Source organism: Schistocerca serialis, chromosome 1, assembly GCF_023864345.2.
Source record: "Schistocerca serialis cubense isolate TAMUIC-IGC-003099 chromosome 1, iqSchSeri2.2, whole genome shotgun sequence".
NCBI classification, from domain to species: Eukaryota; Metazoa; Arthropoda; class Insecta; order Orthoptera; family Acrididae; genus Schistocerca; species Schistocerca serialis.
The window spans coordinates 120,451,019-120,476,402 of NC_064638.1; the positions used below are offsets into that span (position 1 = coordinate 120,451,019).

Here is a 25,384-nt window from a genome sequence, read left to right on the forward strand (position 1 = left end):
CGCATGTTTCACTTCCGTGTATGGTTATACTCCATATAAATACTTTCAGAAAAGACTTCCTGACACTTAAATCTATACCTGATGTTAACGAATGTCTCTTCATCAGAAACGCTTTCCTTGCCACAGCCAGTCTACATTTTATACCCTCTCTACTCCGACCATCGTCAGTTATTTTGTTCCCCAAATAGCAAAATTCATTTACTACTTTAAGTGTCTCATTTCCTAATCTAATACCCTCAGGATCGCATGATTTAGTTTGACTAAATTCCATTATCCTCGTTTTGGTTTTGTTGATGTTCATCTTGTATCCTCCTTTCAAGACACTGTTCATTCCATTCAACTGCTCTTCCAGGTCCTTTGCTGTCTCTGACACAATTACAATGTCATCGGCCAACCTGAAAGTTTTTATTTCTTCTCCATGGATTTTAATACCTATTCTGAATTTTTCTTTTATTTCCTTTACTGCTTGTTAAATACACAGATTGAACAACATCGAGGTAGGCTACAAACCTGTCTCACTTCTTTCTCAACCACTGCTTCCCTTTCATGCCCCCCGATTCTTATAACTGAACTGCTATCTGGTTTCTGTACAAATGTAAATAGTCTTTCGCTCCCTGTATTTTACCCCTGCCACTTTCAGAATTTGAGAGTATGCCAATCAACATTGTCAAAAGTTTTCTTTAAGTCTACAAATGCTAGAAACGTAGGTTTGCATTTCCTTAGCCTGTCTTCTAAGATAATTCGCAAGGTCAATATTGCCTCATGTGTTCCAACATTTCTACGGAATCCAAACTGATCTTCGCCGAGGTCAGCTTCTACCAGTCTTTCCGCTTGTCTGTAAAGAATTCGTGTTAGTATTTTGCAACCATGACTTAAGCTGAGCGTTCGGTAATTCTCAGACCTGTTAACACCTGCTTTTTTTGGGATTGGAATTATTATGTTTTTCTTGAAGTCTGTGGGTATTTTGCCTGTCTCATACATCTTGTTCACCAAATGGAAGAGTTTTGTCATGGCTGGCTCTCCCAAAGCTATCAGTAGTTCTACTGGAACGTTGTCTACTCCTGGGGCCTGTTTCGACTTAGGTCTTTTAGTATTCTGACACATTCTTCAAGCACTATCATATCACCAGCAGAATATGGATCCATTTTCAACACCCATACACCTTGTCGTTTTTTAGGGCCTTTTATGCTTGCACTGTGAAACCAAATATAGTTTTTACATGGTTTAGAACATGGTCTTTATAATGAAAATGATTTAGAAGAGTTTGCAGAAGACACTTGTTCCAGCATAACATCATGCACCGGCACGTTGGTTTGGAATGATACAGCAGAGGGGGCTGCGAGACAACGTCATCCAATAGTACGCTGATTAGGATGACACGACAGGAGCGGCCACTATACAATGAGAATATAAGCGCTGCTCCACCAAGCCTTGGCCGTACCAGAAGACGAGCGGTCATTCAAACACTTTAGCTGAGAAGATGGAAGACGAGCGCTTTTTTCTCCGCCCCGAGTTTCGACCCCTGCATTTTCATACATTATCCGACGAAGTAAATACAAATTCCGTATTTTTTCATCTTCGAATGTAGCAGCATTTCAATATACTATGAAAATCCGCCTGGCAAGACTGTTTGGAATGTTTGTCAATATGGCCAACTCTATGTTCTGAATCTTTCCCTAACTGTGAGAAGAGATGGTTGTTAATCGGAACTTTTCTGAATTGTGAATCACATGCAGTATTCTCTTCACCATGAGAATAATACGAATATAAACATTTTGCCATGTATTCTTTCGTGTTTGCTGCTATCTCATTTAAATCCTGTCTGCCTAAAAACTACGAAACTAGTGTGAGACAACAGCAAATGCGGAAGAATATACATATTGTGTCATGTTTATATTCGTATTATTCTTATGCCTAATAGTGATAACAGTCAGAAATGAAGCGCGGCAATTGACTAGATTTTTAAATCTAAGATGACTAATTTTTGTGCAGAAAGTAATGTACAAAAGAGGCGTCTGCAAAGATTTTCAAACGGAGAAAAATTTTAGCCAAGCTCTCGTTCAGAACATCTTCTATCATAGGCGGTCTGTTATTTGGTTCTTGTTGATTATTATCAAAGAAACCAGCAGTGTAAGTAACAACAAATAGCAGTCTCTTGCCATTGTTTCACTAATGAGACAATTACTCTCTTTTTTTTAAATTGTAAGCGGCGGTAGCGCGCACAAAAGCAAGCCATGCCGCGAGCGGCGACAGGTCGTAAACACACATTAGTAGAAGGCGACAAACAATGCATGACACGGTACAATAATGCATTTTAAGCTTAGATAAACACCTATAACAAGGAGAACGGCACTTGTCAGATCAAAGAAAAATAAGCAATCTATTCAAGCCAGGCGAAGCACGTGAAAAAGGAAGGGTACCCGTATACATATGGATAGACCGCCTGACGCATAGCAATGGCTACCTGGTAAAGCTTAACTGCTAAGCGTAAGACTCGAACCAAACTACTGTAGCTGTACCATCATTCATTCAACCTAAATTGTATCTCATATTACAATGGACCAACTTTGTTTCGATTTGGAGATGCGGCCTAATACTTTTCTCTCCCCTTGAATTTTGAGTCTCAAATTTCAGTTCCGGCTTAGATTCGGGCAATTTTTTTTTCTTTATTTCGAGTCTCATTTTTCAGGTGCGGCTTAGATTCGAGTAAATACGGTAAGAATTTGGCCCACTCACAAAAATCTAGTCATAAGGCTCATGTTATAAATGCAGTATATTCAACGTCTGCAACAGGCATTCGCATAACTGGCACGTGAGTGATATGCCAGTCCAACGAACTTTTTGTTCATTTGCTTCCTTGTTCGAAATACGTGAAATTTCAGTTGGACACAAGTGCTTCTGTCACACTGCTCAATTGTCACACATATGGACTGTTAGGCTCCCCACACCTGTCTAAGACTAGCAAACAACTGACTCCTTACAATGGACAAGGCATTCCTGTTCTCAGAAAATGTACTTTACCTGCCATGTACCTCTTGCATACGCGAACAGTGACTTTTACAGTGCTACTATCACGCGATTGTGAGAACATATTTGGTCTTTATTCATTTGATTTGTTTGACTTTAACATTTGGGATAGTTGTCAGCGTCTGGATTCCGTGCATAAGGACAGTGTAGCTAGCTTGGTAAAAAGTCCCGGAACTCTTTTCTGAAGGTTTAGGCAAAGCTAACAACTTTGTTGCACATATTACCCTGCAAGACAATGCACAGACGAAATTTTCTCGAGCCAGGACTGTTCTCATTGAGTTACTTGACAAAGTCACTGCTGAACTTAACGTAGTTTTCGTGTTAGATTTCTTAGTGTTTTCTTGATCGTTTAGAACAGAAAGCGCCCTAAAACCGTCTTTTGTTTGTTTCGCGGCCGTTAGCCACTAGTCACTTGAATCAGCAGTTGTCTTGTGACAGCCAGAGCGAGACCACCAGCAGCAGCGAGTACTGTTTGTATAAAGCGTTTTTGTACTTATTTGCTGCGCTTAGCTTTTAAATAGTTTTTCTGGGAAAACCTAGCGTAGTTTTCGCGTCTCGTATTTCAGTGAGTGTTTCTTGATTATCAGAGTAGCTCATCAGAAGATTATCTTGGGAATTTGTCACCGTATAGAGTAGGGTAAACATAGTCATGTGTAGGGACTGTGGTTGTTGTGAGCGGACGCAAGGAGAATTGGCCACTCTTCGGGGGCAGGTGGAGGCTTTGTCAGTTAGGCTCATCGAGCTCGAGGTGCAGGCGTCGGCTCGTAGTGGCGTTGGGGCAACTGTGGTGAGACCTATGCCTACTTCGGTGGCCTTGGAATCACATGGAACCCCTGATGTCGCTGCGTCTTCCGGCAGTGAGCATCTTACCGGTCAGCCATCACTCCAGGGTGAATGGCGGACAGTGGTGGGCTCGCGCGTGCCTGGCCGAAAGGCGAAGGTGGGATCTGGCCGCGTGGCAGCTGCCTTACCCCTTTCTAACAGGTACGGGGTGCTTCCTAGTGGTGATGACATCGTTTCCGAGCCACCACAGGATGCCTCGCCTGTTGGGCCAGTGGCCGATTCTCCAGCAAGGTCCCGACAGTCACAGAGGGCGGGCCTATTAGTTATAGGGAGCTCCAACGTTAGGCGGGTTATGGAGCCCCTCAGGAAAATAGCGGGTAGGTCGGGGAAGAATGCCAGTGTGCACTCGGTGTGCTTGCCGGGGGGTCTCGTCCGTAATGTGGAGGAGGCCCTTCCGGCAGCTATTGAACGCACTGGGTGTGACCGGCTGCAGATAGTAACACATGTCGGAACGAATGACGCCTGCCGCTTGGGTTCTGAGGCCATCCTTGGTTCCTTCCGGCGGCTGGCTGATTTGGTGAAGACAACCAGCACCGCACGCGGAGTGCAAGCTGAGCTTAATATCTGCAGCATAGTGCCCAGAGTCGATCGCGGTCCTCTGGTTTGGAGCCTTGTGGAGGGTCTAAACCAGAGGCTCAGACGACGACTCTGCGACTATAATGGTTGCAAATTCATCGACCTCCGTTATTGGGTGGAGAACTGTAGGGCCCCCCTAGACAGGTCAGGCGTGCACTACACACCGGAAGCAGCTACTAGGGTAGCAGAGTACGTGTGGCGTGCACACGGGGGTTTTTTAGGTTAGAGGGACCCCCCCTTGGGCGAAACGATAAAATACCTGACGGCTTACCAGAGAGGACATTATCATCGTTGATAAAGAACGTCCGTCCTCAGAGACCAAAAACAGGAAAAGTTAACGTAATATTGGTAAACTGCAGGAGTATCCAGGGCAAGGTTCCTGAATTAGTATCTCTTATTGAAGGAAATAGTGCGCATATAGTATTAGGAACGGAAAGTTGGTTAAAACCGGAAGTGAACAGTAACGAAATCCTAGACACAGAATAGAATATATAGCAGTAAAGAATTCAATAATATCCAGTGAAGTTATTAGCGAATGCGAATGTGAAATAATCTGGGTTAAGTTAAGTATCAAAGGTGGGTCAGATATGATAGTCGGATGCTTCTATAGACCACCTGCATCAGCAACCGTAGTAGTTGAGCGCCTCAGAGAGAACCTGCAGAGCGTCGTGAAGAAGTTTCGTGATCATACTATTGTAATAGGGGGAGACTTCAATCTACCAGGTATAGAATGGGATAGTCACACAATCAGAACTGGAGCCAGGGACAGAGACTCTTGTGACATTATCCTGACTGCCTTGTCCGAGAATTACTTCGAGCAGATAGTTAGAGAACCAACTCGTGAAGCTAACGTTTTAGACCTCATAGCAACAAATAGACCGGAACTTTTCGACTCCGTGAATGTAGAAGAGGGTATCAGTGATCATAAGTCAGTGGTTGCATCAATGACTACAAGTGTAATAAGAAATGCCAAGAAAGGAAGGAAAATATATTTGCTTAACAAGAGTGATAGGGCACAAATCGCAGAATATCTGAGTGACCACCATCAAACGTTCATTTCTGAGGAAGAGGATGTGGAACAAAAATGGAAAAAATTCAGAAACATCGTCCAGTACGCCTTAGATAAGTTCGTACCGACTAAGGTCCAAAGCGAGGGGAAAGATCCACCGTGGTATAACAATCATGTACGAAAGGTACTACGGAAACAAAGAAAGCTTCATCATAGGTTTAAGAGTAGTCGAATCATAGCTGATAAGGAAAAGCTGAACGAAGCGAAAAAGAGCGTAAAGAGAGCAATGAGAGAAGCATTCAACGAATTCGAACATAAAACATTGGCAAACAATCTAAACAAGAACCCTAAAAAGTTTTGGTCATATGTAAAATCGGTAAGCGGATCTAAATCCCCTATTCAGTCACTCGTTGACCACGATGGCACCGAAACAGAGGACGACCGAAGAAAGGCAGAAATACTGAATTCAGTGTTCCGAAACTGTTTCACTGCGGAAAATCTTAACACGGTCCCTGACTTCAGCCGTCGCACGGATGCCAAAATGGAAAATATTGAAATAAACGATATCGGAATTGAAAAACAACTGCTATCACTTAGTAGCGGAAAAGCATCCGGACCAGACGAGATACCCTTAAGATTCTACAGTGATTATGCTAAAGAACTTGCCCCCTTTCTATCAGCAATTTATCGTAGATCGCTGGAAGAACGTAAAGTACCTAGCGACTGGAAGAAAGCGCAGGTCGTTCCCATTTTCAAGAAGGGTCATAAATCAGATGCGAATAATTATAGGCCTATTTCGCTTACGTCAATCTGTTGTAGAATAATGGAACATGTTTTGTGTTCTCGTATTATGACGTTCTTAGATAATACAAATCTCCTTCATCATAACCAACATGGATTCCGCAAACAGAGATCATGTGAAACTCAGCTCGCCCTATTTGCCCAAGAAATTCACAGTGCCGTAGACACTGGCGAGCAGATTGATGCCGTATTCCTGGACTTCAGGAAGGCATTTGATACGGTTCCGCACTTACGTTTAGTGAAAAAAAATACGAGCTTACGGAATATCGGACCAGGTTTGTGATTGGATTCAGGATTTCCTAGAAGAAAGAACACAACATGTCATTCTTAACGGTTCAAAATCTGCAGATGTAGAGGTAATTTCGGGAGTACCGCAGGGAAGCGTGATAGGACCTTTATTGTTTACAATATACATAAATGACTTAGTTGACAACATCGGTAGCTCCGTGAGGCTATTTGCAGATGACACGGTTGTCTACAAGAAAGTAGCAACATCAGAAGACTCGTACGTACTCCAGGAGGACCTGCAGAGGATTAATGCATGGTGCGACAGCTGGCAGCTTTCCCTAAACGTAGATAAGTGTAATATAATGCGCATACATAGGGGCAGAAATCCATTCCAGTACGATTATGCCATAGGTGGTAAATCATTGGAAGCGGTAACGACCGTAAAATACTTAGGAGTTACTATCCGGAGCGATCTGAAGTGGAATGATCACATAAAACAAATAGTGGGAAAAGCAGGCGCCAGGTTGAGATTCATAGGAAGAATTCTAAGAAAATGTGACTCATCGACGAAAGAAGTAGCTTACAAAACGCTTGTTCGTCCGATTCTTGAGTATTGCTCATCAGTATGGGACCCTTACCAGGTTGGATTAATAGAAGAGATAGACATGATCCAGCGAAAAGCAGCGCGATTCGTCATGGGGACATTTAGTCAGCGCGAGAGCGTTACGGAGATGCTGAACAAGCTCCAGTGGCGGACACTTCAAGAAAGGCGTTACGCAATACGGAGAGGTTTATTATCGAAATTACGAGAGAGCACATTCCGGGAAGAGATGGGCAACATATTACTACCGCCCACATATATCTCGCGTAATGATCACAACGAAAAGATCCGAGAAATTAGAGCAAATACGGAGACTTTCAAGCAGTCGTTCTTCCCACGCACAATTCGTGAATGGAACAGGGAAGGGGGGATCAGATAGTGGTACAATAAGTACCCTCCGCCACACACCGTAAGGTGGCTCGCGGAGTATAGATGTAGATGTAGATGTACCGGAGCTATTGAGCTCATACAAGCTAGTCAGTGGGCAAGTCCACTGGTTTTGCTCCCCAAACCTTCAGGTGGCATTCACCTTTGTGTTGACTTTAAGCCTACAGTCAACCAAAAACTATGATTGATATTTATCCACTGCCATGCTCAGAGGATCTCAGTGAGATTAGGTGCTGGTCGCTACTTCTCGAAAATTGATTTGTGTGACTCATATGTTCAAATATCGCTCGATGAAGAATCTCAAAGAGTGTGTGGTAAATACTCATTTGGGACTGTTGAAGTATTTTGCCTTTTGGCAGTGCTTCCGCATCCACCATTTTCCAACAGTATTTGGAACAGCTGACTGCACAAGTGCCAAACTGTTCAAACTATTTGGACGACACTGTTGTAGCAGGTCGTACACTTGAAAAACATGCTGCAAATTTGGGTGCTTTGTTTAGTGTGTTATCTGATACAGCACTAAAGTGTACACTGGACAAGTGCATTTTTTTTTAAACCCAAGTTGCAGTATCTTGGTGATGTCATAAACAGTCAAGGTGATTTCCTCTTCAATTTGTTAGCCATACGAGATTTGCCAGTTCCTCACATTGTCGCAGAATTGCAGTCAGTTTTACGGAAAATCAACTATTATATTCGGTTCATACCGAATGCTTCATAAATCGCAGCTCCACTGCATTGCTTGCAATGCAAGAATGTCCCCTTTGTTTGGACAGATGAGTGCCAAGAAGCTTTTCAAAAACTTAAAAGATGCTCTGCTCGGTGATTGACGCTTAGTTCACTTTGATCCGAACAAGTCAGTTGTATTGAAAGTTGACGTTTCCTCTTACGGAATCAATGCAGTGTTTTTGCACAGATTTGGTGATGAAGACAGGCCTAGTGCTTTCACATCAAAAGTGTTCTCCAAAGCTCAGTGTAAGTATTTACAAACTGAGGAAGAGCCTTTGGCTATTGTGTATGGTGTCACCAAATTCCAACACTATTTGTTTGGCAGAAAATTCTACTTAGTAATGGATCACAAGCCTTTGCAGTCCTTGTTTCATCAGACAAAACTGATTCCTGTATGAACTGCCCAAAAATTGCAAAGATGGGCTTTGTTGTCTTCTCAATAACAGTATGAGATTGTGTATCGTCGGACAGCTCAACATTGTAATGCGGATGCATTTTCACGTCTTCCAATTGACTCCGATACAGACTTTGATGCTTCTGCTGCATCTTGTTGTCACGTCGATGCTCAAGATTCTGAATTGCTTCAATCTTTTCCGCTGAACTATAGGAAAATTGCACAAGCCACGGAAGCTGATTCAGATTTGAACATTTTGCTAATACGCATTTGCACATCTTGGCCTTGTTCCTTGCATATCATACAGAACTCCACAGTGTTCCGATACTTTGCACATCAACATAGCCTCGCTATACAGAAAGTAGTGATTCTTGTTCAAAATGACAGTGGACTGTCATGTGTATTGTTCCCTAAAGCTTTGCAAAAAGAAGTGTTGCAGTTTCTTCACCAAGGACACTGGGTGACTGTTCGTATGAAACAGTCAGCACATCAACACTTGACTTGGCAGGGTATGGACACCCAAATAGAACAGATGACGTCACAGTGTCATGCTCCGCCACAAAAATCCTCTGCTTGGCCTAAGTCGCAGTCACCATGGCAACGTGTGCACAGACCTTGTGGGACCTTTTTGGAACAATCGTTAGTTGATTGTGGTTGATTCGTATAGCAAGTTTCGATTTGCCGAGGCAATGAACTGGACAATGTCACATACCACAATTCAGGTGCTGTCCTCTATTTTTTGCCTCCAAGGTTTACCTGAAGTCAGTGTCGGACAAAGGCCCTCAGTTCATGTCAAATGAATTTTAAACATTCTGTGACCGCAATGGCATACATCATATAATTAGTGCACCGTTCCACTCACAGTGAAACGGCAAAGCGTAATGTTTTGTCAGAACCTTCAAGCAGTAGATGGCCAAACTTCACTCTGCATACACCAGGATCAAGCATTGGAACTGTTTCTCACCTCCTATCATTCGCAACCACTAGATGGACCACTGCTGACAGAATTGATTCACGGCCATCGCCATCAGACACTGCTCCGCCTGTTCCACCCTTTCCAGCATCTCGCGCTGAAAGAAGGCTACAAGTATCGCTTTGTGCCGCATGATATTGCCTTCTATAGTGGCAGCAGACAGTGGGCGCGAGGCGAGATTGTCCATCGACTTGGCGCTCACGTGTATCTCATTACAGGTCCAGACAGGATGCAGCACCAACATCACAATTGGCTTCGCCACTGTCATGTGTGCAATGATCTTTCTGCGTCTCTTTCCCCAGATTCAAGGATCCCGAGGACAGTGTGGCCACCAGAGGGTGTGTCATGACACCGCAGGATGACCCCATGGAAACTGAGCCTTTGCCTCCTCTTGTCCTACTGATAAGAGTTGGACCCACCCATACCACAGCAGCCAGCAGCCGATGCCTTCCCCATCTGGTTACTGGCCTATGGAGGTGGACATGTACCCTTCTGGTTGTTTTCCAAGAGACGTTTCTGCCGGAGCGAAGGCCGAATAGTGAGGTACGACCAGAAGCTTGATGTCCCCTGCTGCCACAGCTTCCCGTCCAGCGCAGCGTCCACCCTATTGCCTCCCTCGCCATTGTTGTGCTCCCTGAACGACAATGGGGAAGGGAGGAATGTTCCGGCGTAACATCAAGCGCCGTCATGTCAGCTTGGAATGACAGAGCAGAGAGGGCTGTGAGACGTCAGTCGATAGTACACTGACTAGGACAGCACCACGACAGGAGTGGCCCCTATATGAAGAGAATGTAAGTGCGCTCCCCCAAGCCTTGGCCGCACTAGAAGGCGAGCCCTCATCCAAACACTCTAGCCAAAACTTGCGACCATATTATTTACTTGCATGGAAATTGTATATATCAAAGGACATTGATTATCTGTAGTCATCATATAAGATTTGCTTGATCTGTTGTCCAGCTATCCAAGGAAACAGCCTCCTAGGCACCCTATATTAGACGAGAGGGCAGGAGATGACAACTTCTTTGTAAAAGTCTGCTGGAAATGGAAATGTCGTGTGGCTAGGGCCTCCCGTCGGGTAGACCGTTCGCCTAGTGCAGGTCTTTCGATTTGAAGCCACTTCGGCGACCTGCGCGTCGATGAGGATGAAATGAGCTAAAAATATTTGTTTCTGATGTTTTTAGAAAAATTGTCAACTTTGCCCTCAGTTAATTTGTTAACTATTGAAAAGCGGTAGGAGACTGAAATTTTATATCCAAAGACCTTGTACTGGTAAGTTATTAAATGCATGGTTTCATATGTATCCCGCAATTACTTCCGGATATATAAGTTGAACTTAACATTTTTTTCAAGCATCAGAAGTATTGAAATAATAATTGTGAAACTTTACCAATGTTCACTGGGAACAAGTGTGATTGTCCACATAAAATTTAATCAAAATCTGTGACGGTCATGCGGAACCTCTAGACCATTTGTCATGGAATGACCCTATATGAAAGACATAGGTAATCCAGCAACTTAATAAGCTATGAAAGATTCATGATCAAATAAGGCAGAAAGCAACAATAACATTCCTTCGGAATTTCCAAAATGATTAGAAGAACTGGCAACAAAATAGCCATTCCAAATAGTTTGTAGGATATACACTCCTGGAAATTGAAATAAGAACACCGTGAATTCATTGTCCCAGGAAGGGGAAACTTTATTGACACATTCCTGGGATCAGATACATCACATGATCACACTGACAGAACCACAGGCACATAGACACAGGCAACAGAGCATGCACAATGTCGGCACTAGTACAGTGTATATCCACCTTTCGCAGCAATGCAGGCTGCTATTCTCCCATGGAGATGATCGTAGAGATGCTGGATGTAGTCCTGTGGAACGGCTTGCCATGCCATTTCCACCTGGCGCCTCAGTTGGACCAGCGTTCGTGCTGGATGTGCAGACCGCGTGAGACGATGCTTCATCCAGTCCCAAACATGCTCAATGGGGGACAGATCCGGAGATCTTGCTGGCCAGGGTAGTTGACTTACACCTTCTAGAGCACGTTGGGTGGCACGGGATACATGCGGACGTGCACTGTCCTGTTGGAACAGCAAGTTCCCTTGCCGGTCTAGGAATGGTAGAACGATGGGTTCGATGACGGTTTGGATGTACCGTGCACTATTCAGTGTCCCCTCGACGATCACCAGTGGTGTACGGCCAGTGTAGGTGATCGCTCCCCACACCATGATGCCGGGTGTTGGCCCTGTGTGCCTCGATCGTATGCAGTCCTGATTGTGGCGCTCACTTGCACGGCGCCAAACACGCATACGACCATCATTGGCACCAAGGCAGAAGCGACTCTCATCGCTGAAGACGACACGTCTCCATTCGTCCCTCCATTCACGCCTGTCGCGACACCACTGGAGGCGGGCTGCACGATGTTGGGGCGTGAGCGGAAGACGGCCTAACGGTGTGCGGGACCGTAGCCCAGCTTCATGGAGACAGTTGCGAATGGTCCTCGCCGATACCCCAGGAGCAACAGTGTCCCTAATTTGCTGGGAAGTGGCGGTGCGGTCCCCTACGGCACTGCGTAGGATCCTACGGTCTTGGCGTGCATCCGTGCGTCGCTGCGGTCCGGTCCCAGGTCGATGGGCACGTGCACCTTCCGCCGACCACTGGCGACAACATCGATGTACTGTGGAGACCTCACGCCCCACGTGTTGAGCAATTCGGCGGTACGTCCACCCGGCCTCCCGCATGCCCACTATACGCCCTCGCTCAAAGTCCGTCAACTGCACATACGGTTCACGTCCACGCTGTCGCGGCATGCTACCAGTGTTAAAGACTGCGATGGAGCTCCGTATGCCACGGCAAACTGGCTGACACTGACGGCGGCGGTGCACAAATGCTGCGCAGTTAGTGCCATTTGACGACCAACACCGCGGTTCCTGGTGTGTCCGCTGTGCCGTGCGTGTGATCATTGCTTGTACAGCCCTCTCGCAGTGTCCGGAGCAAGTATGGTGGGTCTGACACACCGGTGTCAATGTGTTCTTTTTTCCATTTCCAGGAGTGTATATATCTGGAGACACACCATCCTGAGTATCTCAAGGGCAGATACATGTGAGAACTTTTCTGCTGTCAGTTTAATATATTGTGCATTCAAATTGCTGACAAGAATATACCCCCCCCCCCCCCCCTCTAAATTAAGAGCAGAAGCTTACGTTTAGGCCAATATGGTATATATAAATTTGGGCAGCACCAAGCACATTATTTCACAAGGTACACAGTCTTTAAGTTACTTCTCAGCATATCTTAAAAAGTGAGTTCATCAACAAGTAGTGAACATTCATACAGTGTGCAGGCAATATTTATTGGAAAACGACATTCCACATTGACCTTAAGATTACACTACAATTATTTTTACGCAATATTCTAGTTCTACTTACAAATTCAATATCTTTGGCTAAGAGCTTCTTTGGTTCTTGAGATGGAGGAGGATATGGATGGCCCTCTGGCATACATTTTAACATCTTCTCATACATATCGTCACCGAGAGGAAATTTTCTTGGTTCATAAGGAGGAACCTATGTAACAAAGAAGTAGGTCTAAATAACATAAAAGTTTTAAATAACTTATTAATTAGTTTACAGAACATTAAGAACATCTGCAGAGTGCAAAATACTCTTTATTTTGTTATTAGGACACAGTATTGTTTCTATATTTTACAACGTTTCATCCAGAAGATAAATTAAGTTCACAAATCCTGGTTCTCTCGTACTCTACACACATAAATACTAATCTGTGGCTTAAGATTCGGCTGCAAATGATATTTATAAATGGTATCTTAAAAGGCATTATACAAGTTTGACGTATTGTAACATTTTAATTAACTAACATATGCACTTCTGTTATATAGTTTACTCTGATCAAACCAAACAGTCGGGCTTAAAGCAATTTCGAGAGCATGGAAAGAAACCACTCACAGAGCTTCTATATGCTAATTGTAATGCAATTTCATGCGGACCAGAAATGAAAGCCTGACGCATTGTTCTGGCCAACCACACAAAAGCGAACTTGATACAAAAACCATACGGGTTGCTTTAAAGTCTATACCAAACCAAGTCTCTTCAGGAGGCTTTATCAGCCTTATCAATATCAATTACAATGGAAGAAAAAGTTTAAAAACCACAACTGAATGCAGTCTGCTATGAAAATTCTAGAGTGTTTAAATGACAATGGATATTTCACAGGCAATGGAAGACTTTTTGACAAAACCCCCCCTCATATCTGAGGTACAGTAAACAAACACAATCCTAACATCAAGGGCACAAATAATTGGCATACTGTTTCCTCAGTGTTACAGTGCTTTCTGAAAGTTCTTATTCTATTGTGTAATTTAGGGTGGGAATAATTTGCATTAATGTGTACAACTGTTCGGTGGTGTCCTCTCTATAAGTACACCAATCTTAGTTGCATTCAGCCTGATAGAGGAGTACATGCCCAGGCTGGTGAAACATGTCACTTGAAAGCTCGGACGTGGTTGGCTCTACTGATTACGAGGTTGCAATAGTTGTCACCGCACCCACCCACAACTCTGAAGTACTTTTTTGTAAATGTAAGCTACAATCAACATTTATACCAAAGTGCAACAAAGTACGTTTTTCTAACAGAACGACAACAGATACTAAGTGTTTGATAGTAGATGAAACCGGGAAATAAAAACACCCGAAGTTAACGACGATATCTATGAAAAGTCATTCCAAATCGTTGCCGTAATAGCTGCACATAAAACGTCATATAATCACGTAAACATAAACATACCAAAGAACACCTCATCCACACTCACAGAAAGAAATAAAGCAAAACATGCATAGCCTACCAGATTGCACAGAGAAAGAATTAATTCTGTATACATTTACACTCACCAACTTACAATGTCAATGGCACTATTCCATCCAGTTCTCCTTCATCGGAGTCAGTGCCAAAACAGTTGTCTTCGTCTTCATCTCCGTCTTCGTCATCATCATCATCATCATCATCATCATCATCATCATCAAGAGAAATCATTAATTGTTCATTTTCATTTATAATGCTGTCTATAGTCTGTGCTTCTCTTATGAGTTTAGCAATATGGTGTGTACTTTCTTCCTCAATGAGGTAGCATCTTTTTCCACTTCTGTTATAGTAAAACTTTTGTTGTTACTTCTAATGCATGCCTTGACTGCACTCCAAACCAATTCAATTGGATTAAAATGGCAGTGATAAGGTGGTAGCCTAATTATCAAGTGACCCTGTTTGCTTGCAATTTCACCTCCAATGTATTTAGGGGTCACAGGCTTATTTTGTTTTACGAGCGAGTATAGCAGCAGCTTTGTCATGCTCATGTCCACAGCAATGTCTCTCGCCTGCAACCACTGCACCATAGTTTCTTAACGGTCACTAGTGGCGGGAGTTTTATCTAAAATCATGGAATGGTACGGTGGATTGGCCATCACAAACACTGTCAGAACACTAAACTGGAGCAACAAATTTTTAAAGCACTGTAGGAACCATGGGTCATCCATATCCTCATGATAATCATCGGTTCTTTTCGATAGAAAAACTAAAAGTACTTCAGGCACAAAGCCGTTTGAAGATCCTGCATGAGCCCCAATTAATCGGGATCCTCTTCCTGTTGGCTGATGACCGCTGCTATTCAGAGTATATTTCTCTACTGATTCTCCAGCACTGACCCAGGTTTCGTCTAACCATATGGCTTGAGTGTCTGTCCTTTCTCACAATTGTGTGTAAGAAAATGGTACAAGCTGCAAAGACATGAGCTTTTTTAAGTACCTTATTTACTCGAATCTAAGCCGCACTTTTTTTCCGGTTTTTGTAATCCAAAAAAACCGCCTGCGGCTTAGAATCGAGTGCAAAGCAAGTGGAAGTTCTGAAAAATGTTGGTAGGTGCCGCACAACTAACTTCTGCCGTCGAATATATGTAGCGCTACACAGGCTTGCTTTGTAGGCACAAAGATAAATACGGGCGCCAAAAACTCTGCGTCAGTAAATAAATTTAAAAAGAAAAAGGTGGACGACGAGCTTTTTTTCTCCGCCCCGAGTTTCGACCACTGCATTTTCATACATTATCCAACAAAGTAAATACAAATTCCTTATTTTTCATCTTCGAATGTAGCAGAATTTCAATGTACTATGAAAATCCGACTGGCAAGACTGGGATGTTTGTCAATATGGCCAACTCTACGTTCTGAATTTTTTCCTACCTGTGAGAAGAGATGGTTGCTAATAGGAACCTGATGAAATGTGAATCACATGCCATATTCTATTCATCGTAAGAATAATACGAATATAAACATTTTGCCGTGTATTCTATCGTGTTTGCTGCTATCTCATTTAAATCCTGTCTGCCTAATAAACTACGAAACTAGACTGAGACAACGGCAAACGCGGAAGAATATACATATCGTGTCATGTTTATATTCGTATTATTCTTATGCCTACTAGTGATACAGTCAGAAATGAAGCATGTCAACTGACTAGATTTTTAAATCTAAGATGATTCTAATTTCTGTGCAGAATTTGATGTACTGAAGAAGCGGCCACAAAGATTTTCAAACGGGGAAAAATTTTCGCCTAACTCTCGTTCAGAACATGTTCTATCATACGCAGTCTATTATTTGGTTCTTGTTTATCATTATCAAAGAAAGCAGCAGTGTAAGTAGCAACAAATAGCAGTCTCTTGCCATTGTTTCGCTAATGAAACGATTCCTCTCTCTTTTTTTTTTTAAATTGTAAGCGGCGGTAGCGCGCACAAAAGCAAGCCATGCCGCGAGTGGCGACAGGCCATAAACACGCACTATCAGAATGCGACAAACAATGCATGACACAGTACAGTAATGCATTTTCGGCCTAGAGTGATGTAAACACCTATAACAAAGAGAACGGCACTTATCAGATCGAACCAAAATAAGCAATCGATTCGAACCACACGAAGCACGTGAAAAAGGAAGGGTACCAGTATAAATACGGATGGAGCGCCTGACGCATAGCAATGGCTACCTGGTAAAGCTTAACTGCTAAGCTTACGTCTGGAACCAAACTACTGTAGCTTTATCGTCATTCATTAGACCTACATTGTGTCTCATATTACAATGGACCAACTTTGTTTCGATTTGGAAGTGCGGCCTAAAACTTTTCACTCCCCTTGAATTTCCAGTCTCAAATTTCAGGTGCGGCTTAGATTCGGGAATTTTTTTTTCTTTATTTCGTGTCTCATTTTTCAGGTGAGGCTTAGATTCGAGTGCAGCTTAGATTCGAGTAAATACGGTATCAGTTTTCATCCATCTAACTTTTTAAAGCAGAAGCCCATACTATCATCTTAAGTGACTTTTCCCCCTTGAGAAAAGCCCACTTTCTTTAAAGAAATAAAATACTTCACTATCGTGGGGTATTCTTTCCTTCTATTGTATCCGTATGTGCCGATGAATTGCAAGGGATTGGAAACAATCAGTAACTGTAACAGGACGAGGCTGCTGTTTTTTCTTTCCCAGTGTACTTAAAAACATGCAGGGCTGTCTTCCACACTGTTCACTTAAGTGTCTAGTAAATCTTGAAGCAGCACCCCTTTCCTTATATCTGTTCTTTGATTGAGTCATAGAGTTTTCAAGGTATGCTCTAAAACTTTATCTGCAGGAGTCAACACATGTCCATGAACAGAAACAAATTCTTTTTCTTGCTCGTAAAACTCGCGTCCTCCATAGCTATTCCAAAGCCCGACTATTTAATGGCACTCCATGGCGCAACGGATTGTCACTCAGTGAACGACATTGTTTAATAAACAAAAACTGTTGTTGAGGCAGTACCACAACACAACACAACACAACACAACAGCAGGCGTCCACACAGTAACATACAATGTTTACATTGAAGCCGGCAACATGGTAGCATCAAAAGCCGGAACTATCTTTTGTTCGGTGCTGTTATTGGTGCAGAAGACACATTGCCTCGCATACCTTACTTGTTTGTTAGTTATATGACCAACTCTACGGTGCTTGGGGAGTGACCTTGAAGTGACACGTTTCAGTGGCCCTGGTATATATTAATAGGTCAACATATTGTGTCAAGGTGTAGTGGATAACTACTGTGTTTTGCCTACCGACAGCCACATTTCAGTGTAGGTCCATTTCACTTTTTCACAACTGTTTACAGAAGGATAACTTAACAGCAAAGCTGCTTACATTAAAACTGCAGGAACAGAAGAAATTTGGAAGTGAAACTGGGTACACTGGATAATAAGTGCTTTAAAACTCAAGTCTTCACATTCTGCAATGTTTCACAACCAGTGAAATGTACCTGTTACACAATGAGAGACTACTGGCGGCCCTGTAACCTTTTCCTTTCTTCAATCTTCCGAGTAAATGTTAATTACATATGTTTTGGTTTATAACTAATTTTACATCCCTCCCACAATCCAAAATGTCTCCCACTTCCAGTCTAAGAATACATCCTGCAAATCTAGTCTTCTTCAGCTTCATATTGCACAATACTAAAGCCACATTCGTAAGAACAGAAAGTTCTTCCTTATAATAAATAATTTGTTGAGATATTTGCAGTACTTACTTCAGTTACGCCATCTGGTGTAGAACTTCTCATCTCATCACGGTGCCATCGTGATGAGGAAACAGTACGTCTGCGTGTGCCAGAACCACAATACTGGTCTGGATCAGATGATGGTGGGAGAGGTGACATAACAGGAGATATGCCATCCTGATATTCCGAAGGATTCGGTGACATTGGATCTTGCAAAAAAATAATTTATTAGTTGAAACCAATAAAAGGAAATACGAGGAGCATTGAAATTATAACACTTTTTTAATGTGTGTGCACTCATAAATGCACTGACAGAGATGGACCACTGTACAGCACACAGCAATCTAGTGGCTAGTGCATAACCATTCGTTTTCTTCATTTGTGTTGGTGGTGCCATGGATGTATCTCATGTGTTCGTGGTGCAATAGTTCAAAGGAAATAGAACCGTGTATGACAACTAACCAAACCAATCTCAGCCTTGTACCAGCCAGTCTGTCAACATGATCGAAAAAGGTGAGTTGGTAGTTTTGGAGGACTGCCGAATGAGAGTGTAACACAGTGTCTCCAAAGCTGGTACACCAGTGGGACCTGTGCACTGAATCTCGCATGAAAACCTGATAATATGAAACATGTCCTTCAGCTGCCAAATGCTGACCACATGGCTGCTGCTAGGCAATGTTCAAGTGTAACGATGGCACGCATGCAACGTTTTTCTCCATCAACTGTGACAATGGATGAAACATGAATGCCATTTTCAATTCTGAAATGAAGTAGAAAAATTATGGTGGCCATATTCAGGCACATTGATGGCCTAACCCTTACTCACTGGGCACCAAGGGTGCTATGGCGACTGGTAAATCCTACGACGATGTTTTGATGAACAAGATCCTTGCAGCAATGCGGAAAAATGGTCAGAAAAAGTGCATGGCACGTTCTCTCACAAAGACCACACACCTGTGCATTGGGTGAACCTGACACTGCCACTTCTTCATAACGGTAACTTTGAATTGATTTCTGATGCTCTCTACTCGCCTGACTTTTGGCCATTTCCAACGATGAAAGAGACTCGACTTTTACAGAAGTGTTTGTAGAGGCCATGGAATCCTGGACTTGACAGTGGGGAAAATGTGCAAGGCTCCATGGAGATTACATTGAGAAGTGAAAAGTCTCACAGTTTTCATGTGATTAGCTTGTGAGGAGGTGTTTTAACTTGAATGCACCCCCCTCTCTCACTCACTCACTCACTCACTCACACACACACACACACACACACACACACACACACACACACACACACACACAACCTTTCAGAACTAATAATACATCTACAGAACATTTACCTGGAGTATTTGCACCACTACTCTCTGCCCTACTGTCTGTCCTTCTAGCAGCTCTACTGCGTCCAGAATATGGCAATTTAATATAGCTCATGAATTTCTTTTTCTCTTCCATTTCACACCTATCATGCCTTAAAGCTATTGTTTCATCACTAATATCCTCCACCTGTGAACATTTGCAAAACAGTCATTAATGCAAACACTTTTTCACACACTGGACATGATAGTTACTACAGTATAAGAGTCTACTGAAACTATTGTAGGCAACAAATAATGTCTTCCTCATCAGGAGTTTATTGTATGTATTTATGTATTCTGTAAACAGATTTTCATCTCAAGACCTCATAAATAACTAACATTGTCAGTGTTTTCTGATTACTGCCAAAATTTAGGAGAGACTAGAAACCAAGCAGAAGAGACTAGAAACCAAGATGACATTACATTTTAGTTTAATACTGTAGTGCACATCATTGTTGTCAGAACCACATAATCCTCTTCTTGCTGCTTGATAAAAAGGTAGGCAAAGAAATGAAGGACTTATTTCAATAGTGGTATAAGTCCACTTTTCAAAAAAATGGGGTTATCCTCACGTATGTACTCACACAAGTCGTTTTTAATGTACTTGCATAGAGGGACAGCTCCAGCTTCGTCCTGCTGCCAATAGAGTGCACCTCAATGCTGACACATGCAAGGAAGCATTTCACTAGTGGTATAAGTGCACGTGCTTTTGTGCATTACAGCGTGTTGCAATTTCTTGCAAAGACGATGGATTCAGGAGCATTATCAAGTGACTGTGATACAATTGATGATCCAGATTTTCATATGATTGCAAGTAAAAAGAATTTACTTACTTTCCTCTCAGCATTATAGAGAATGAAGGTTATGTTGAGAGTAATAATGAAAACTGAGGGTGTCCATCTTAATGTATTTCACATATACATATGTTTTGAATCATCTCGTGCTGTATATATAAAATTTGTGTTACTTTCTACCTAGATACGAGTACCGATGACGAAACTTCCAATGAAAGTGCAAAAAATTACGAAACAGGAGACACTGTGACTGATGCCTGTGTGAATGGTGCAGCTGCAAATTTGCAGACAAAAGGAAGCACACTCAAAGCAAGAATGATGCAAGGAAAACGGACACACACGAAAAGCATATTCGAAAGAAATAAAGGAACACTGGGGAGTTATACGTCACAACAACTGGTAAAATAATGCCCCCAAAAACATTTCACAATGTGGACTGCAGGTGTGCACATAAATGTTTCAATAAAATTTCAGAGGATGAGAGGAAGGCATTATTTGACAATTTCTGGGCTATGGGTGATATTAATCACCAAAATAGTAATCTGAATGGTTTATGCAAGTATCATTCAGTTAACCACCGACGTCCAAGATCTGGCTATGGTTCTCAGAAAATATGTGTTTATGTATATCGATTACATGTAAATGGAAACTGTGCAATAGTATGCAAAAAGTTTTTCTTGAATACTTTTGACATTTCTAAAGGACGACTCTCTAGGCTTTTAACAAAAAGCAAGGAGGAAGGTACATCTCACCTTGATGGGGGGCAAATATCCAAACAAATTCTCTGTACCAGAATGTCTGATCAATGATGTAAAGGAACACTTCAAAAGCTTTCCAGTTTCCAAGAGCCATTATGCAAGGAAGGATAATACCCACAAGAGGTTTTTAAAACTTAAGCTGTGTGTGGCCGCAAGTACGATTTGTACAAAAATAAATGCATATCTCAGAATAAAGAAATTGTGGGGGAGCACATCTATCGAAAAATCTAAGAGACTTCAACCTGTCATTTAGACCACCAAGTAAATGACACTTGCTCTTTTTGCGACAAATTGAGCTTTGAAATGGGCACTGCTACCAATGCAGAAGAAAAAAGAAAGCTTCAAACTGAAAAGGAGCTTCACCTTAGGAAGGCTGAAGCTGCAAGAACAGCAATGGCTATAGACACAGCTTGTAGTAAAGAGGCAGATTCTCAGATGTTCGTGTTTACCTTTGACCTGCAAAAAGCACTTACATTTCCTAAACTGACAACATCGATATCATACTACAAAAGAAACATGTACGTGTATAATTTTGGATGCCACAACTTAACTGACGGGAAAATCCATTTGTATTTTTGGGATGAAACATCTGGATCAAGAGGTTCACAGGAACCCCTTGAAAAGTGTCCCCCTTCTCAAAAACAGGTAGTTGCGTACAGTGACGCGTGTGGTGGGCAAAACAGGAACATAAACATTGGCCTAACACTAATGAAAGTGACACAATCTCCTCAATTTCATGTCAGCATTACTGATTTAAAGTTCCTGATCCCAGGTTGCTCATACATGTCAAATAACAGGGATTTTGCCCAGATAGAAAAACAATTAAATAAGAAAGTGCTTCTGTTTTTCCCAGATGGTATTTTTGAAGCAATGAAGAAAACTGGCAGAAAAAAAAAATTTGTATGCACAGAAATGAAGCATTCTGTTTTTTTAGCACTGAAACAGTTACAAAATGCAGTGGTAAGAAGGAAGCAAAATGAGGAGTATGTTCAATGTAATTGGCTGAAAATGAAATGGATACGTTTTGAAAGGCAGAAGCCGTACAAAATGCTCTAGAAGGGAACACTGAATAATGATATTGACTTCCACGCCCTAAACCTCGCTCACAAACTTCGTAGAGGGAGACCACAGAAATATGGTACTATTGCAGTTTCACAACTTTACCCACACATGAGAAAAGTGCTGCAAAAGAAAAAGCAGGATATGATTTATTTGCTCCCTTATATTCCAGTTATCAAACTTGGTTACTTCCTTGCTCTACAAACAGAAGACAGAGGTCTGGAACATGAAGAAGAAGAAGAAGAAGTAATCCTTAGTTTTACAGAAACCAAATGACCTGAAACACATCTGACTGTGTAGTTCAATTATACATTAAATTTAATAACAAGATGTACGTCAAAACTGCAATAAAATTATTTGCAATGAAAGAATTAAGTTTTATATACAATTTTCAATTCATTTTATTTCAACAGTGGTACAGCTCCATTACCTCCACTTTTCTGCCTATAATGCTGCTGAGATTAATGATCCAAACAAATACAAAGAAAAGTTCATCTCTAGCAACAAGCCATATACTTGAATATTTCTGTTATCTCAATTGCAGATTTTTCAGCACTAATTTAACTTTAAGACTGTATCTCAAAATGAACAAAAATGGACTTGTACCACTATTGAAAGAAGACCTTCAAATGTTCTTATACAATAATTGACACTTCAGCCAACACAAACAAGGAAATATGTAACAATTACTCAAAGTAGTATATTCCTACAATTCGAGCTACTAACACAGTTTTCAAAAAATTACAGCATTCAATATTCATTCAAACATGAGACAGCCATGTTTGACACAACTTAGCGCTTTTAATGTAATTTTGTATTCTCACATTTGACTGTTCTGACAGTCTACTTAAACAAACATATTTTGTAATAATGGTCATCTTCCGGCAATAGCTGTTAAAATCAATTATTATTGGTTTCTCTGTGTTAAGCTTACTGCATTTATAGAGAATTTTACAGCAGAGGTGCTTTGCTTTTATTTACAAAGCCACTGGTGTTTTTGCTTCTTGTTCGCATATTCTGAAAACCTTAGCTTTTTTCTTCTCTTTTGTCTGACAATGAGGGTGAAAGAAACTTTGCTTTAATATACACTTGGCACTTTTTTCCTTTTTGCACTCCCTCTTACACTGATCTGGCATTGTTTACACTTCAACTCACTTTAGAAATAAAACTGGAGTTACATGTGTTTGCACTCAGCACAATATTTCGATGTTTATGCAAACAAACACTATGCTTAGCATAAAACTGTAATACTGTATTGGGTGCTAATATATGTAACTATAGTTCTATTTCTAAAATGAGGTGAAGTACAAATAATGCCAATGCAGCATATGAGAAAGTAAAAAAATGAAAAAACTGCTTAGTGTATATTACAATGAAGTTTCTTTCAACATCAAACTCAGATAATGAACATGGAAAAAGCAATGGTTTGCAGAATATGCGAACAAGAGGCACAGACACCAATAAGAGAAGGTGCTTCGTAACCAAAAGCAAAAACAATAGTAATTGATGAAAGTTCAGATTACTTCCACCTTCTTCCGTTGTGTGTACATCTAATTCAACTATGTCACGTAATGGAAAGTGTTCTTTTTTTGTCTGATACTTACATCACTTTCATGACTAGACCTTCTGATAACACCATTATTCCTCAAACTTAACCTCGATCTTCCCACAAAATTATTTTCAATTAGCCTCCACCTGAAACAAACAGAATACAGTAGCTGAAACATACTACTTACACTAAAATAAAATGTACATTAAGAACTTAATGTGAAAGTTCACACAGAGGTACAGAGTATTAATACAAAATTTGAGGGGGGGAGAGGGGCAGGAAGAGGACGCAAGAGATGAGGATGAATGGTGGAAGGGGATGGGGGAGAAACGGGCAGGGGTGAGGGAAGAGAAAGGGGGGCAGTGGGTGTGAAATTGGGGGAGGTGGTGTGAAATAGGGGGAGGGGTGAGAAATGGGGTGGGAAGAAACGGGGAGGGGGTGAGCCGGAGAGTGAGGGGGGTGAGCCGGAGAGTGAGGGGGGTGAGCCGGAGAGTGAGGGGGGTGAGCCGGAGAGTGAGGGGGGTGAGCCGGTGAGTGAGGGGGGTGAGCCGGTGAGTGAGGGGGGTGAGCCGGTGAGTGAGGGGGGTGAGCCGGAGAGGGAGGGGGGTGAGCCGGTGAGTGAGGGGGGTGAGCCGGAGAGGGAGGGGGGTGAGCCGGAGAGGGAGGGGGGGTGAGCCGGAGAGGGAGGGGGGGGTGAGCCGGAGAGGGAGGGGGGGGTGAGCCGGAGAGGGAGGGGGGGGTGAGCCGGAGAGGGAGGGGGGGTGAGCCGGAGAGGGAGGGGGGGTGAGCCGGAGAGGGAGGGGGGGTGAGCCGGAGAGGGAGGGGGGGTGAGCCGGAGAGGGAGGGGGTGAGAGGGGGAAGACGGGAAGAGAGGGGGAGAGGGAGAGCGCTAATATGGGGAGGGTGACTGGGAAGGCTGATAAGGTGAATAAAAACTGTTACTCACCTCCACTTTAAAAACCTGTAAATTAAATAGTAGTTACAGCTGAAACCCTTAGCTTCTAAAACAATAGTTTCCAAATTAAGAAGGCATAGTACTTTACATCACTATAACACCATCTATAGACAGAAATATATTCACAAACATCCATTAACGTAAACACTTACTTGGGCGTGGGTATTTCCTTATACTGGAGTTTCTCAAGGCGTGCAGCAGAAGCAATACTGTATGGTATTACAATATTGTCAATATCATATGAGTTCTCTCTTTTACGCCTGCAAAATAGAAATTATAGTTTGTGAATGGCAATGCTCCTTGACTCAAAGAGTGTTTAGTGCTGTCGTCAACCGACTTCTGTATACTGTATCACATTTATAAATGTTTATATGTGCATATAATGAACAGTGCAAGCAACAACGTTTACTGATATCTTTTGGTATTTCAGTGGAGTTTCAATTTTCATTAGTATGATAAATGTTAAATAGTCATTTCAGATCACTTTTCCTGGAGCTGTATTCTAGCAACTGGATATGGCCAAGTGCATCTCATCTGAAGGACTCAAAAGGCTTCTCTTCATCTAGCCATCTTCTGTGGACGACTCAAAACAATGAAAGATTTTCTGGAATCAGGTCCTAGGCTTCTTTCAATTCACTTTTCAACAACTTACGCTGGGGCGGAATTGAAATTATTTGTATTCATTTAATGGTGATCCTTAATTACAAGAGGTATTTAGAGGAAATCACTAACAAGTTTTGGTCCATGTAAAGTCTGACAAAGAATAATA

General features: G+C 42.2%; 1 protein-coding gene across 1 annotated transcript in view; it reads right to left on the minus strand.

The window, feature by feature from the left end:
• Nucleotides 1-25,384, minus strand: part of LOC126449995 (KAT8 regulatory NSL complex subunit 1) — a 266,279-nt gene that overhangs the window by 21,249 nt on the left and 219,646 nt on the right. Inside the window, exons 8-12 of the mRNA XM_050091025.1 lie at nt 24,768-24,875; nt 23,716-23,806; nt 19,486-19,648; nt 18,176-18,354; nt 13,003-13,140 (exon numbers count right to left, since the gene is read on the minus strand). Coding sequence (XP_049946982.1) covers nt 13,003-13,140; nt 18,176-18,354; nt 19,486-19,648; nt 23,716-23,806; nt 24,768-24,875 — 679 coding nt within the window. The remainder of the gene's footprint in view (nt 1-13,002; nt 13,141-18,175; nt 18,355-19,485; nt 19,649-23,715; nt 23,807-24,767; nt 24,876-25,384) is intronic.